This window comes from Panthera leo, chromosome B1 (genome assembly GCF_018350215.1).
Source record: "Panthera leo isolate Ple1 chromosome B1, P.leo_Ple1_pat1.1, whole genome shotgun sequence".
Classification (NCBI taxonomy): Eukaryota; Metazoa; Chordata; class Mammalia; order Carnivora; family Felidae; genus Panthera; species Panthera leo.
Genome location: NC_056682.1, coordinates 114,588,846 through 114,602,378, shown reverse-complemented (window position 1 = coordinate 114,602,378; position 13,533 = coordinate 114,588,846). Strand labels below are relative to the sequence as shown.

At 47.7% G+C, this 13,533-nt stretch overlaps 1 protein-coding gene across 9 annotated transcripts in view; it reads right to left on the bottom strand.

The window, feature by feature from the left end:
- Window positions 1-13,533, bottom strand: part of LEF1 (lymphoid enhancer binding factor 1) — a 126,731-nt gene that overhangs the window by 4,745 nt on the left and 108,453 nt on the right. For 3 of the 9 annotated variants that reach the window (XM_042935729.1, XM_042935725.1, XM_042935731.1), the window contains one exon: window positions 494-1,705. The exons of 2 other annotated variants lie outside the window; for them this stretch is intronic. In XM_042935729.1, the coding sequence (XP_042791663.1) occupies window positions 1,626-1,705 (80 nt within the window). In that variant the 3' untranslated portion in view covers window positions 494-1,625. Of the gene's footprint in view, window positions 1-493; window positions 1,706-9,834; window positions 10,997-13,533 lie in introns of those variants that run through there. 4 more of the 9 variants (XM_042935730.1, XM_042935726.1, XM_042935732.1 and 1 more) reach the window with 2 other exon arrangements.

Here is a 13,533-nt window from a genome sequence, read left to right as displayed (position 1 = left end):
GAAAATGTATGTAGCTTTTGCTAAATCAGATACCAACTTACAGACCAGCCTAAGAAAAGCTTAAGGGAAGATTATGGAATACAAACTGAAACCTGGGAAAATGTTGGCTTTCGAGACAAGAGTGGGGGCACAGGGACACCTCGATTTGGGGTGCCCAGTTTGAGGACTGCGGAGCTCTGATGATGGAAAATGACCCCAGGCCTGCTGACGGCTGGGGCCCAGGTGGCTGTCTGAGGCGCTGAGGAAGAGAGTCCCCCCCATCCAAATCCTGGGGACAGTCTTCTTCGCACTGGCCCCGATTTATGTCTACACCTGGGAGAGGAGGAAGTGGGGTCCAAGCCGTCCAAATACCTTCGAGGACTGTGCGACTTGGAGGCAGGGGAAGGCGCCCCTCTGATGTGGCGAGGCCAGGTTGGGCCTGGCCCATGGATTTAGTTCGCCATTACCAGCTGTGATTGTTAGGAACTTTTTTTTTTTTTTAAAAAAGGACACGTTGTTTTAAAATGTTTTATTACAAAGCTTCTTTTAAAAAATGCTCAGCACGTTAACTCAAACTGGAATGACAAACGTTAGATGGCAGTTTGGGGCAAAGGCTGTGCCTTGTTATTCAAAAAAAAAAAAAAAATGGGTACATCAATGCTCATTTTAACAACTGGCATAAAATCCCACTAACTGGCTAATAAAAACAGATACAAATACAGAACATTGAAAGTAATAACAATTCAAGTGCTGGGCTTTTTACAACAAGGGGGTGAAAAGGAAAGAAAGGAAAATTCACTGCAAACCGGCCTGCTGACGGTATGTGTCAAGGTTTACCATTTAAACAAAGGAGATCAGAAGAAAAAGAAAATGAAATAGGACTGCCAACTGCTACCCACGGCGTGGATTCAGCTGTTACATTTATTTAGCTCTATCAAACACCTTACGAAGACGGGAGGCCACTATTTGTTACAATTCACAGAGAAGCCACTTGCCGGAAAAGATGCCGCTCAGAAAAGGGCGGCTTCTTTTCATTTCGTTTTTATTTCCAACTTTTCCAGATCTTTGAGTTTTACTTAAAAGCTCATAGCTAGCAAAATATACAACAAGAAAGTTTAAACTAAAAAGTGTAAATTAAAAAAAATTCAAGTTTAAAAAAAAAAAGCAAACACAAGACTGATCCTTTTGCACTGTTAAATAAAAGCTTCAGGAGAAAGGCAGAAAAAAAAAAAAAAAAAGAAGAAGACCTAAACAAAGAGGGACGTCTTCCACAAAGTTCCGCGCTGGGGTGTGAGGACGTGCCGGCCGCAGGCTCGGGTTGCTCCTGGCAGGCAAACGTAGCCAAGTTACTGTCCTTGCCAAAAGGTTACAGGTGTGGACGCAAGACACTCTGGGAAGTGCTGAGAAGTGCACGCGGAGAGGAGGGAGGGCAGCTGCTCAGCCTGCTAGCGTTCTCAGGTGCTCTGTCTGCTTGGCTGGGAAACCTTTTATGCTTGATTTCGGAACTTGGCTCTTGGAGTAGATGAAGGGGGGTTTGGCAGTGATTGTCTTTATGGATCAGCGTCTCTAGCGGTGACCTCAGGGTGAAGGTGTTGTCAATTCTCCATTGGGGTCGACTGGGCAAGCCCTGGAGACAGTCTGGGTTTTCAACAAGCTTCCATCTCCAGAAGAGGTCCCGGGGTCGCTGCCTTGGCTTTGCACGTTGGGAATGAGCTTCGTTTTCCACCTCAAGAAGGAACAAACGAAATGTTAATGTGCGTTTGTCACAGGCCTTTAACTTCTACTGCATACGGCATGTGTCTTGAGATCTCTGCATTTAATAGTCCACTCTGGTGATCTGGTGATGGCTAAAACGGCAGCCCTAGGGTAGCCCCAAATCCTCACACTACATTGGAGAGTAAGTCTACTTCGGTGAAGTTTTGCCGTGGTCGCATGTACGCGTATGTGTGCGCACAGGGACGGGGAATGCGTTCACCACCCCGGGTGCTGAGCAAGCGCAGGGTAGGCACCATGAGCTATTAAGACTGTTAGCACTATAGTGACCTGGCAGTGACTCTTATCATTAACGCACCTACGGCCAGCGCTGTCCCTCACAATGACTGATGGGAACTGTGAAGAAACCATCTATATATGTAGGTCGCTGCTGAAAAAAACAAACGAAACGGGAGGAGATCGGTCACAGAATGCTATTGACCGAGAACTTTTGTGATGCCGACTTCAATTCCTATTCTGTAAAACTGACCTTTCCCTATTTAACAGGGAAACACATTCTACAGCACTGTGGTTTTTAAAATTTAAGCAGGGTACAGATAAAAGCTAGGAAGGACGGTACCTTTCCAAGGACAAAGGAGCAAAGCCTAGACCAGTGGGGAAGGAAGGCACCCTGCACTTTCCTATTTACGCTGTACTTGTGCAGCACAGATTTTCAAAGGTTTGGTCCAGGCTGCTGCCCCTGATGAGGAGTGGCCCTGCGGTCCTGGGCTAGGAGCTCCAGCAGCTGGAGACAAGTGCAGGCATCAGGATGGACTGCTCGCTGATGGGCACAGACTGTCCCTCGGCTGCGATCCGTCCCCACCCCCAGCTGTGGGCTCACTCTGAAATCAGAGCTGAAGACTGCCGCCGCCCACCCCCCCCCGCCCCCCGCCAGGCGGACACGTGGGGCAGCACCCTGCAACTCCTGGCCGGGCAAGCCATCCTTCCCCTCCCCTCCCCCACCCCACCTGAGGGCCCTCTCCTCCTCCCTTCTTGAGCTGAGCACAGTCACAAACTTGGCTGTCCAGCATGGCCATTTACCACACGGATACTGTGTGCTTCCCTGGAAAGAGTCCCAGTATCTCCTAATAAAGCCATTTCTTTGCACAGCCTCACATCTTCCCACTGTTGTTTCAGTATTCCAGCATCCTCTTATAAAATGCTCCTGGAAAGCTGCTTTCACAGATGCTCTGTACAACTGCAAACCTAAAGGCGACCCCTCCCCACTCAGGATGCTCTTCTCATGTGTGTGTAACTGGCACTGGAATCAGTTGGCAGAGAATGTGTCCTGCTATCAAATAAGACAGACCGGATGCGATTGCTCCTTTAAAATGCAGGGCCATCAGGGCAGACCAAGCCTTACCTCCAAATGGGAGAAATGGGGGGCTTACAGAGTTGCTTTATAGATATAAAACAGGTCAAATCACAATTCTTTTCAAGAAACCACAGGCATGAGGCTCCGGAGACTGGAGACTTCCCACATCTAAGGCTTCACTGGGGGGCTGTGGCTGGGCCAGGCCAGGCGAGCCCCAGCACGGCCCAACCCACCAGTGAAGTCGGTGCAATCAAAGCCGGCAATTACTGCTCGGGCTTCAAAGGCAGCGCGGCGAGGCCCATCTCACATATGTCAAGGCTTGGGCTCCCTCCACCAGGAGTCACCGAGTGGGCCATTTGTAGAGCGGGTTTGGAGGCGGCATAGGTCCCCTCCCTCCCCCGACCGTGCCCACCATCCAGCTGAAACCCACGAAGTTCCCTTGGACCAGACTCTAGTCTTGACAAAAATATCCCACCAACCAAACGGAACCAGGAACTCAAAAGGGCGGAGTCACTTCTGAAGAGCCCAAGTAGTAAAGGGGTGGCTGGAGATTTCATGACTGGATCTATTTCTGGTAAGTAAACAGCACTAACTCGGAGGCATTAGGACTGTCTAGGCCTTGATGCCAAAAGATGCAAGAAAGGACAGGGTGGGGAGGGAGTCCTTCCATAGGCTCAAACGAAGACGCTACCAAAAGCTGAGTGCTTCATCCTTGGGGTCTGCAGCCAAGCCCCCCGCCTCAGGCTGTCCCCGGCAGGAGGGGCCCAGGAAACAAGCCCCTTCCTGAGGCTGAGGTGGAGGAGAGGAAGGTCAGCTCCAGCTGTCCAGGCCAGGCCGGGAGCAGCGGAGCCGCTCTGTAGGAACAACCTGGGAATACCCCGTGCGTATCGAGTGATACCATTTCCTTGTTCAGAAATGCTGAGGAGTCCAAAAAGATGGGCCGGAATAGAAAGACCCTTCTCCCCCCTCCCAAGTGTTGCTAGGAAGGAGCAGGGCCTTTAAAATGTTTTCAGTCATTACACAAGATTTGAGAGAATATCAGAGATAAGTTTTGCAAAAGGTAAACAGAGGCAGAGTTTAATTGCAAAAAGTGCCCCCAGAGCAGCACCCCACACACCTGATGCCAACTGCCTAGCCCGGCTGGCTGGCCGTGGGGCAAACTGTGACAGAGTGCTGTTATTTCAGGGTGTGAGATCTAGAGGCAATGACTTCTAGAGCAGGAAGCAAGCAGGACAGAGCTAGTCGGGCCTTGTTATTTCAGAGCACACTGAGGCCCACGGTCATTACATGACTGGTGCATCACGACCCCTAGAGAGTACCCATGCCTCTGGGGGCCTGTGGGTCACAGCCTCATGACTTTGTGACTCTGAGGTGGCCTTGTCTGCAAGGAGTTGGTGAGGGAGAAGCAAGAAAAACACGGTCTGCTGAGCACGGATATGCCAGGCACGGGACACACGCTCAGCGTCACATGATCACAACAGCCACCATCCCCCCCGCCCCGGAATTCTGCCCGTCTACAGAAATTGGGGGTGGTGTGAGGTTAAACAACCTAAGGTCACCCAAACTACAGGTGGCAGGACTCACTGTTGAGCCCTAAACCGATGTGCTCTCTACTGTATCTTGGGGCTAAACTGTCGTTCATTTTCTTCTCCTACCTTCCAATCATCCATCTGCCCGTCAATAGCACTGTGGAGGTGGGCTGCATCTAGACTACCGCCCACCCCAGGATATTATGCTCTGTGAGAAAGCAGGATGTTGAGAACAAGAGGCATAAGAAGTTAACTGTGAAGTTTAAATCTCCTCAAAGATTGCAAGTGTAACCTACAGAAGCCAGCTCCAGCCCCTTGTAAGCGAACATCACCCAGTATTTGAGAAAGAGGAGAAATGACAGTGTGTGGTTAGGGAGGCTGCCACTGGGTCGTCTTTCTGCAGCTAGATGTGTCCTTAGTCCCTGAGTTCGAGACCGGTCAGTCTGCCAGCCACAAGCTCTGAAGCAAGGAGGTGCCCAGAGCCTGGAGGAAGGGGGTCAGTGCGGTGACGGGTCTCTGGCCCTGTGCTTGGATCCAGGCTATACATTCCGAGGCAGGGTTACTGAATCCATGCGGTTTCCTCCCCTGTGGTTATTCAAAGTGAATTATCAGTGAAAGCGGACTTGGGCAACGTTGAGATGATTCTGAGGCAGGCGTGTAACTATTTAACAAACTGCTCTAGGGAAACTTCTGGTTTCTATCTGCAGCTGTCGGTTTCCCTTCCCGATGGGCCCCTTGTGTCTCCTCTGTGAGCACATACATCACAACGGGAGGCTGGGCCTCCCTGTGCAGGTCTTATTCGCTAGATCCTTGCTACTTCTGGAAACAACACAGAAATATTCTCGAAGAACTGTTGGAATAAGAGAGCCTCAAAACATCATTTTAGCTCTATAAGACGAAGTACTTCAGGAAGACAGAACTATGTAGATCCACCTCAACCTCCCATCTCCAAATTCTTTATCCAATTCACATTTCTCTAGAAGTTCTCCCATACCAAAGATGCCAACTTCACCTCCTAAAAATGAGGCAACAGGATCAGTGCGTACTTTCTTTTCAAACCAAGAATTTCCACTGTTAAACACGTGTGTGTGTGTGTGTGTGTGTGTGTGTGTATGTCTAAGCATATGCTTGCTGCACAGGGAGGCGACAGTGCACTGTGGGGTTCACAGCAGAGCTCCAAGCATAGTCCTGGACTGGGTCCATCACTCTACCAGGGTTATCTTGGGCGAATTACCCGAACATACCAAACCCTGGTTTCCTCATCTGTAAAATGGAAACAGTAAGTCCCCACGCTTCATAAAGTGGGTTGAGGGGATAAAAGGAGACAATGTGTGGTGAGCTTGGCGAGTGCCTGGCATTGGAAGACACGATAAGGGTTATTACTGCAGTGGGTGGAGACTGGGAGTTAAAGACAGATCCACGTTCGAACCCGACCCTGCTGCACCCCAGTCACGTGACCCTGGACAAGTCACTGGTGTTTCCTCATCCCTGTCCAGGACTATCTCAAGACTGGCATGGGGTAATCTAAGCAGAGACGTCTAGCAGAGCACCCAGGACACAATATGTGGACCAGAAACGTCTGTTCCATTTCTGTTACTCCAGCCTCAGCATACTTGGGGGAGTGAGCAGAATTCGTACCATTTACAGAGCTTCTGGTGGAAAGTACAGACCAGTAGAGAATTCTGCAAAACCTCTCTTATGAAACATAAAATATCTCTTATGGAACACAGTATCTCCAGACACACAATGATAATTGAGAAAAGTCATCACAAAAGGGCAGCCAGAGAGATCTGCTGTGATATTCTCAAAGAACGTACCTAAAATTTTAGACAATTTCAGGTTAGATATGAATTCAAATGTAAGCAAGAAGATGAGCACTACTGTCCCACTGAGATGCCCTCACTGTCCTCTCATTCTGCCAGAAAGACACAGTGACTTTGCCGAGGCTCACGGACGGTTTTAGGCAGGCTCCCCTCACTCAGCGGGAGCCCGGTTAGCCAGCCGGCAGCCTCAGGTCTAAAGAACGCAGCTGGGGAAAAGGAAGTAAAAGAGCCTCAAGCTATCACAGTGCCATCGAGGAATTCATGCGCAGAAGCCGCCCCCTTCCTTCCAAGACCACCCCGTGCACAGCAACGCAGAGCCCGTTTACTTTTAACTTCTAAATTATTCAGATATACTTCTTTTTCTGGTTCCCGAACACACACAACAGATCGGAAGAACGTGTTACTTGAGAGGAGGGCAGCGTCTCAGAAAGGGAAGGTACAAAAATGATAAAGGAGTAGATTTCTCTTAAAATCCCACATTATCTGCGGTCAGTTAGCATTGTGGCAAACAGCACCGAGTCCTTGTTACCATATACTATATGCACCGTAGAACAACAGCATGAGGTACTAAGAAATATTTAATTTGAAGGAGAAAGAGTTGAGCGGCACTCAAGAGTTAAATTACATGTTCTGATACTTAAAGAGGGAAACCTACAGTTCTCTGGGAAACCATTATCCAGAAGGGCTCATTTCCTCAATAGTTCCAGATGGCTCAGTGAGAAAACCATTCTTCTTAAACCAAATTTGTCCAAAATAATTTTCTTATTCTATAAACTATTCTTAAGTGCAGTGATCTTAATTTCATGCTCTTTCATGAACAATACTAAATATTACATGTCCCAAGAGGGTTTAAATGAGCCTCTCCCTCTCCTATTATGAGCAACTTTGCTGGCCAAGGGTCCACTTCTCTGTCTCAGTTTCCCAAGGCAACTGAAACACATTCTGGCTCTCCTGACCACTGAAGAGGTACAAAGAATTGACACTGTAGCACAGGAGAGATTTTAAAAACCTTCACCACGGGGATGGGGGATGAGTGTCTCCCCACATCTTCACTAAAGCACGGCTGCTGATCTAACAGATCCCAGTCACCGGCTCACTGGTGAGCTGCAACGGACACCCGCTGGGTTGCTGCCTAGCCCCCCTTCTTGATTATCCCAAACTCCAACACCCCCCACAGTGAGAGCAGTGTGCCCGATGGCGATTTTGTACGGTGTGACCGTTCCCTCTGGCCACAGCGGATTGTGGACCGAGGCAGGAGTCTGACCCATGCTGGGCTGACTGGAGTCCCTTCTCTGGAATTTGAATCCTCATGTCTTTGGGAGACTGACACTGTCACAACGTGTCAGCTCGGGAGCTCTGGATATATGATCAAAGAACTGAGAAAGTCGATCTACAGAAGGGAGAAGAGAGCAGTTTTCAGGGGCACATGTAAGAGCAGGAAAAGGCCATCTTCCAGTCCTCTCTCTGGGTCATTTGCACTGTTGTCTTTGGCTTCCACAAGATGCCACTGCATCCTTCAAATGGACTTCCCCGTTCTCCTTATGCCAACATGGGCTGTCTCTTCTTGCCATCAAAGGCCCCCGTGCTATGAGTCAGCATACAGCATCCTGAAGAATGGTCAGAATTTGAAAACCTGCACTCCGCACAGCATTTAGTGTAGCCACACAGTGTCATTATGCAGCCATCTCTCTCTCCAGGACAATGTGACCACGCCTGCCCTTCCAGCCAGACGTCTGGATTTTCCTTACTGAATGTTCTTACTAAGAGACATTATAGTTAAGTGTCATTGCCTTGTGAATTCTTTACAGGTTTCTACTAATCTGTGACAAGTTCAGCAGGAATTTGAGGACAAACATAAGAGGAAGGAAGACACGAGTAGGCCACCGCCTCAGACAGGAACATGTCTAGGGAAGGTGCCATGTGGGAGTGTCTCCGGGCCATCAAAATCTCCATTTCCTAGGAAAGCAACCTGCTGACCCAGACAAGACCAATGCCACACCAGCGGCTGCCTGGCAAAATGTCAGGCAGGAAGTCCCCCACTAGGCGAGGCTTCCTCTTTTTTTTTTTAATTTATTTTTTTAATTTTTTGTTTATTGATTATGAGAGAGAGAACATGAGCACATGCATACAAGCAGGAGAGGGGTAGAGAGAGAAAGAGGGAATCTCAAGCAGGCTTTGCACTGTCAGCACAGAGCCCGACATAGGGCTCGATCCCATGAACTGTGAGATCATGACCTGAGATGAAGTCAAGAGTCAGACACTCAACCAACCTAGCTGCCCAGGCGCCCGGTCAAAGGGCTGCAGCAGGGGTGCTTTGGGAGCGCTAGCAGGGTGCCCGCTGCAGGCTGCACGGACAGGCCCTGCCCCCATGCCGTGTCCCGCGATGGGGGGCCAGTCTCCCTGATCGGACAGCCACCTGCCGCCAGGCTTCAGGCTCCCTTCCCAAGAGCCCCGAACCCTCACACATCTCCTGCTTGTTGAGTGACACTTCAAAGTATTTGACCATAGTGTCTAAGCGTGGGACAAAAAGATGAAGAGTGGAAAGCAGGATGTTATTTTTTCCTCTTTCCCATTTTCAAAACGTTAATTTTTACTTGGAGACTCTGAACAAGCCTGAAGGTTTTTGTTTCTGACTTTATTATTTTGTAAGAGCTTGGTTTTGCTTTCTAACTGGCCATGTCAACTGGAAGCAAAGAGCCAGAGGCTTGCTGATACCTAATGACTCCATCTGCTCTCAAGGCACAGAACTCAGAGCGAAGATGAGGCACCAGTGGCAAGCTCGCAGGGTGGGCATCAAAGCCTGTACAAAACACCGTTGTCCGTGAGACCCCTGGGCACAGATGGCTCCCTGACTCCAAGAGGGCACGGCTTCGCAAAGACCCTCAGTCCCACGGCCGGTCCCGGAAGTGTTTCCAGCCCCATGCTGCAGCGCTGTCAGGAGGCTGCGTGAGCACCAGGGCCCCGGGCGCCCAGCCCTTAGTTAATAAACAGCCCATCAGGCTCCCGAGCATCACCCTCAAATGGAAAGCTAGAGATGTAAAGCTAAACACTGTGCAATTAACTACTGCATTCTATACTGTACTAGAAATTACCTCTCCCACACACCTCTTGGCCCCAGGGAAACAAAGCCTCAAGTAAAAAACACATTTTAATCTCAGGTTAGCAAGTATACAAGGTAGAGATTACACCAATATCCAAAACCTTAAGTTTTTGTGAGTATGTCTGTATGTGGGTATATGTGTGTATCTCTCTGTGTTTAAAAAGGTGTTGTTTTAAAGATAGTTTGTTCTTTTAAACTAGCTCTTTGATGTTATATAGTCAAAAGGAGTATGTTGAGATATCATAAAAATCTTTTCAATCTATGTAATTTTAAGATAATGGGATTTTTTCATTTGTTAAAGTAAATATTAATAAGCCAATTTGTAAAGGTATGTTTTTACATTAGTAAACTTGGAGTGATAATTCTCTCCAGCTTTTCAAAAATTTTAATTCTTCTGTAACTCCCATGAATCTTGATTAAGGAAGGAAGGAAAGTTCAGTATTTGATGACAATCTCTGACTTCTGACAAACTCTCGAGATGTTACATATTCCAAATAAACTTGGACCCAAACACTGGAAATTCCCAGAAACTTGATCACTGTTCTATCAGTTCCCCTCATGGCTACACAGCTCAAGGGTTACTTACTCCGAAAGGCTTCCTTGATCTCACTCCGATGTAGATACTTCTTGTTCTTATTTTAACATAATGTATCCATCTCCTTCATAGCACAGAATGTATTACTTTATAATTCCTATCTATTTTTATGTCTTTATCTTCTGAAACTAAAAGCCCCTCCAGGAGGGGACAGAGTCCATTTGGCAAGTGCCCCACTGCTTAGTGCCGTTTCTGACTTGCAGTGGTCCTCGCTGGGTGTTTGCAGAACGAATGAAGAAATGACTGGCATTTACAACAGTGGCCTAGAGCTGGACACAGCAGAACGTGTGCAGGCTCATTCCCCGAGGCCCTGGACTTCCAGCATTCCTACAAGTGACAAGTTCATCCTAAAAGCTCAGGATGAATTTGGCTTTTTTGGAAGACCACACAGCTTGGGAATCACCTCTACCCTGAAAGAAAGTCTTTCGTGCAGCCCGTTTCTAATTATCCTAAAAGTCACTGCAAAGTGTTGAGACCAGTCAATGTTCATTCGTTTCAACTGATTTCACCAGAGTGAATACGTGTATAAAGCGTGCAAGTGGAAACACACGGGAAGATGGGGACACAACTGGTATATGGGGAACTGTTAAAAGGCCAGTTATGTTGGGCTGCAGGAGACAGCTGCAATGGTATTTCGCACCAAAAACATGAAAGCAGTAAATGAAACGTCTATCTTTCAAGGAGCAGAAATACAAATTTTCAGAGGGCTTTTTTGTTCCCTGAGGAAAGATTTTCCTTATTAAGTGGGGATATTTTCCCTACAGTTCGTTGTCCTATGCTAGTTCAGAGGCAAGAGAGTTCTCTCGCCTTTGTGCTCCATGCATGGTCATCTGAGCTCAAAGATCTAATTTAACAGGACTTTTCTTTTAGGAGGCCAAGAGAGGGTTAAGTTCCACTGTGTACCTAAGAGAAATAAACCCTCTCAAAATACATCTTCACATTGGAGTCACGATATCTTCCCCTCCTGGGTGCTGGGTTCCATTAGCTCCACCTCACTGGAGAGGAGATCAGGAGGGATTTAGTTAATACTCAGCAACTTCCCTCCAAACCGAAACCAGTTGCCCGAGATTTCACGCCCCGTCGTTGGCAGGATCAGCTCTAATCAAACAGTTTATCTGTCACTGGCTTGTTTCTAAGGTGAAGCCAGCACTAGTGTGGATGCAGTCTGGCCAACAAGGGGCTCACACCAGTGGAGAACCAGATTCCCTAACCAGAGGCGGTCACGCTGGGTGGAGAAGGGGAGGCTGGAGATGACCTACACAGGAACTGAAAAATAGCCACGCTGTCTACATGTCATTTTCAAGACCGTACAGGTGCTTTAGTAAGTTCTGTGGAACCACTCCCAGAACGGGGACTACAAACCTGTAAACATAAAGGAGACTAGAGTCTCTTCAGCAACACTGGGAGGCAGTGCAGACCACAGAAGAGCAAAGCAGACCAGGAAGTAGGGCCACGGACACAGGGTGTCTCAGAGGCCTAAGGACCCAGCACTTTCACTGGAGTGGGGAACCGGAGGTCTACTGGCTTTAAAGGACCTGCCCCAGGCCACACAGTTCAGGAAGGGGCTTCTCTCAGAGCCTGGGTGGCCTCGTTCTCAGTCTAAGTGCTTTCCACAGCACAATGCTCAGTTCCCCGGGTCGTTTCTCAGCCACTGCTCTGGTTTTCAAGGATAGCAGGTCGTTATCGGTATCACTTTCTCAGAAGGGCCTTCGTGAGCATCACACCCAAAGCAGAACCCCGCCCAAGTCAGTCCCAGTTTTATTTTTATTACTGCACTCCTATTTTTCTGTTTACTTTTTAATAACCACCCTCAGCAATGTGAGCACTACAAAAGCAGGGACTTTCTCTGCCTCACTCAACACTACTTTCAGGTCACAGGGCACTATCTGGCATTAGTTAGGGGCTCAGTAAGTGCTCAACGTTGACTAAACAAGTCAACTACTACCCTTACAGGAGTTTCTGAATTCCCAAAACAAAGGGGAAGAGTGGACAGCACGGATACTACCATTCCTGATTTCCTGAAATCTTTATGAATGCAAATCAGAGCTCCTCTCTGCTCTACAATTCTTATCAAATGACTGCCAGTGCTGCCTTCAGAAGGAGGACAGTGTGGAGGACAGTGACTTCAAAGGCTGTGGGACTGGCCCAGCAACAAGAGAAACACTGCGGACTCTGATTAAGTGAAGGAAACCACCAACTGCAGCAGCTGCTGAGAAGTGGGGTTGGGGAGGGGGTGGAAGGGGTAGGGGGCACTTTGCTTTTTTTTTTCTGGGCTAGAGTAGAAAGGACACTTTAACTTTTAGAAAAAATACGGAAGTGACCGGAAAGCACAATGATAGCTATGGCATTAAAAAAGGATGTGTGAGATAAATTGTAGGACTCAAATATACTCCACCTAATCTAGTCTAAAATACTATATACCATGTTAATCATTAAGGACACAAAACCAAACTATGAAGTACAGAAGCATATTTTTTGCATGATTTTTAACAGAAATGGCATTAAAGATTTTGGTGCAAACAGAAGATGGAGTGAATCAATGAATGTCAGTCCTCAGCACACTGCACTTGTGAGGGTTTTTCCATTTAGAAGCAGAGCATAGAAAGGCTGCTGTCCATACCCTAAGGGTTAGTGATTAAAAGGACAACGTTCTCTAAAAAGAAAAAAAAAAGAATGCAAAAATAAAGTACAAAAGCATGTGTATGTGCTTGCAACCAGAATACCTTTACTACGACACAGGGCCTGTGACTGTCCTCTCTGTGCTCTTAATGACCAAGCCGGGAGGCCAGCTCAGAAGAGGTTCCTCCATGAACAGCCATTAAGTGGAAGTAAACATGGACATCGTCTGTGATACTGGTTTTTGGGTCCCTTGGTTGGTCATCTATATGAAGGGCAGATCCTCTTTTCAATCAGGGAAAAGGCTGCCACTCAGTATTTAGAAGCATTTTGATATCATTAAACTATAATGATGGCATTGGAAGAACCTGGGGAATCTGAAAAAAGATCATGAAAGTTTCACAGAGGAGAGGGCAACTGAGGTAGGTCTCAGTGAGGGGTAGAGGGAAGAAGGAAGGCATATATGATAAACAACCACAGGCCCTAGGTGCTACTCCCGTTGTACAGTTGAAAAGAAAGACTGAAAAGCTGAAGTAGATTGCCCCGGCAAACAGCTGACTGAAAATTTCTATTTGGCATCAAAATGTCTATAACTTTCTTTGGAAAAGTCCACTGAAATTTCAGCACCAAAGCTAAGTTCTACAAGATGAAGGAGGGGGTCATCTGGTTCTAGCCAAGAACCAAATCTCTGCATGCTAACGCTCTCTCGTGAGAAACACTGCACATGTATCCCTTGCGTGGCAGGGGAAAACAGGCTTTCCAAGCACAGGGACAGCATGTGCAGTGCCCGCAGTGTATGTGGGGAACTGCTAATAATCTCGTTT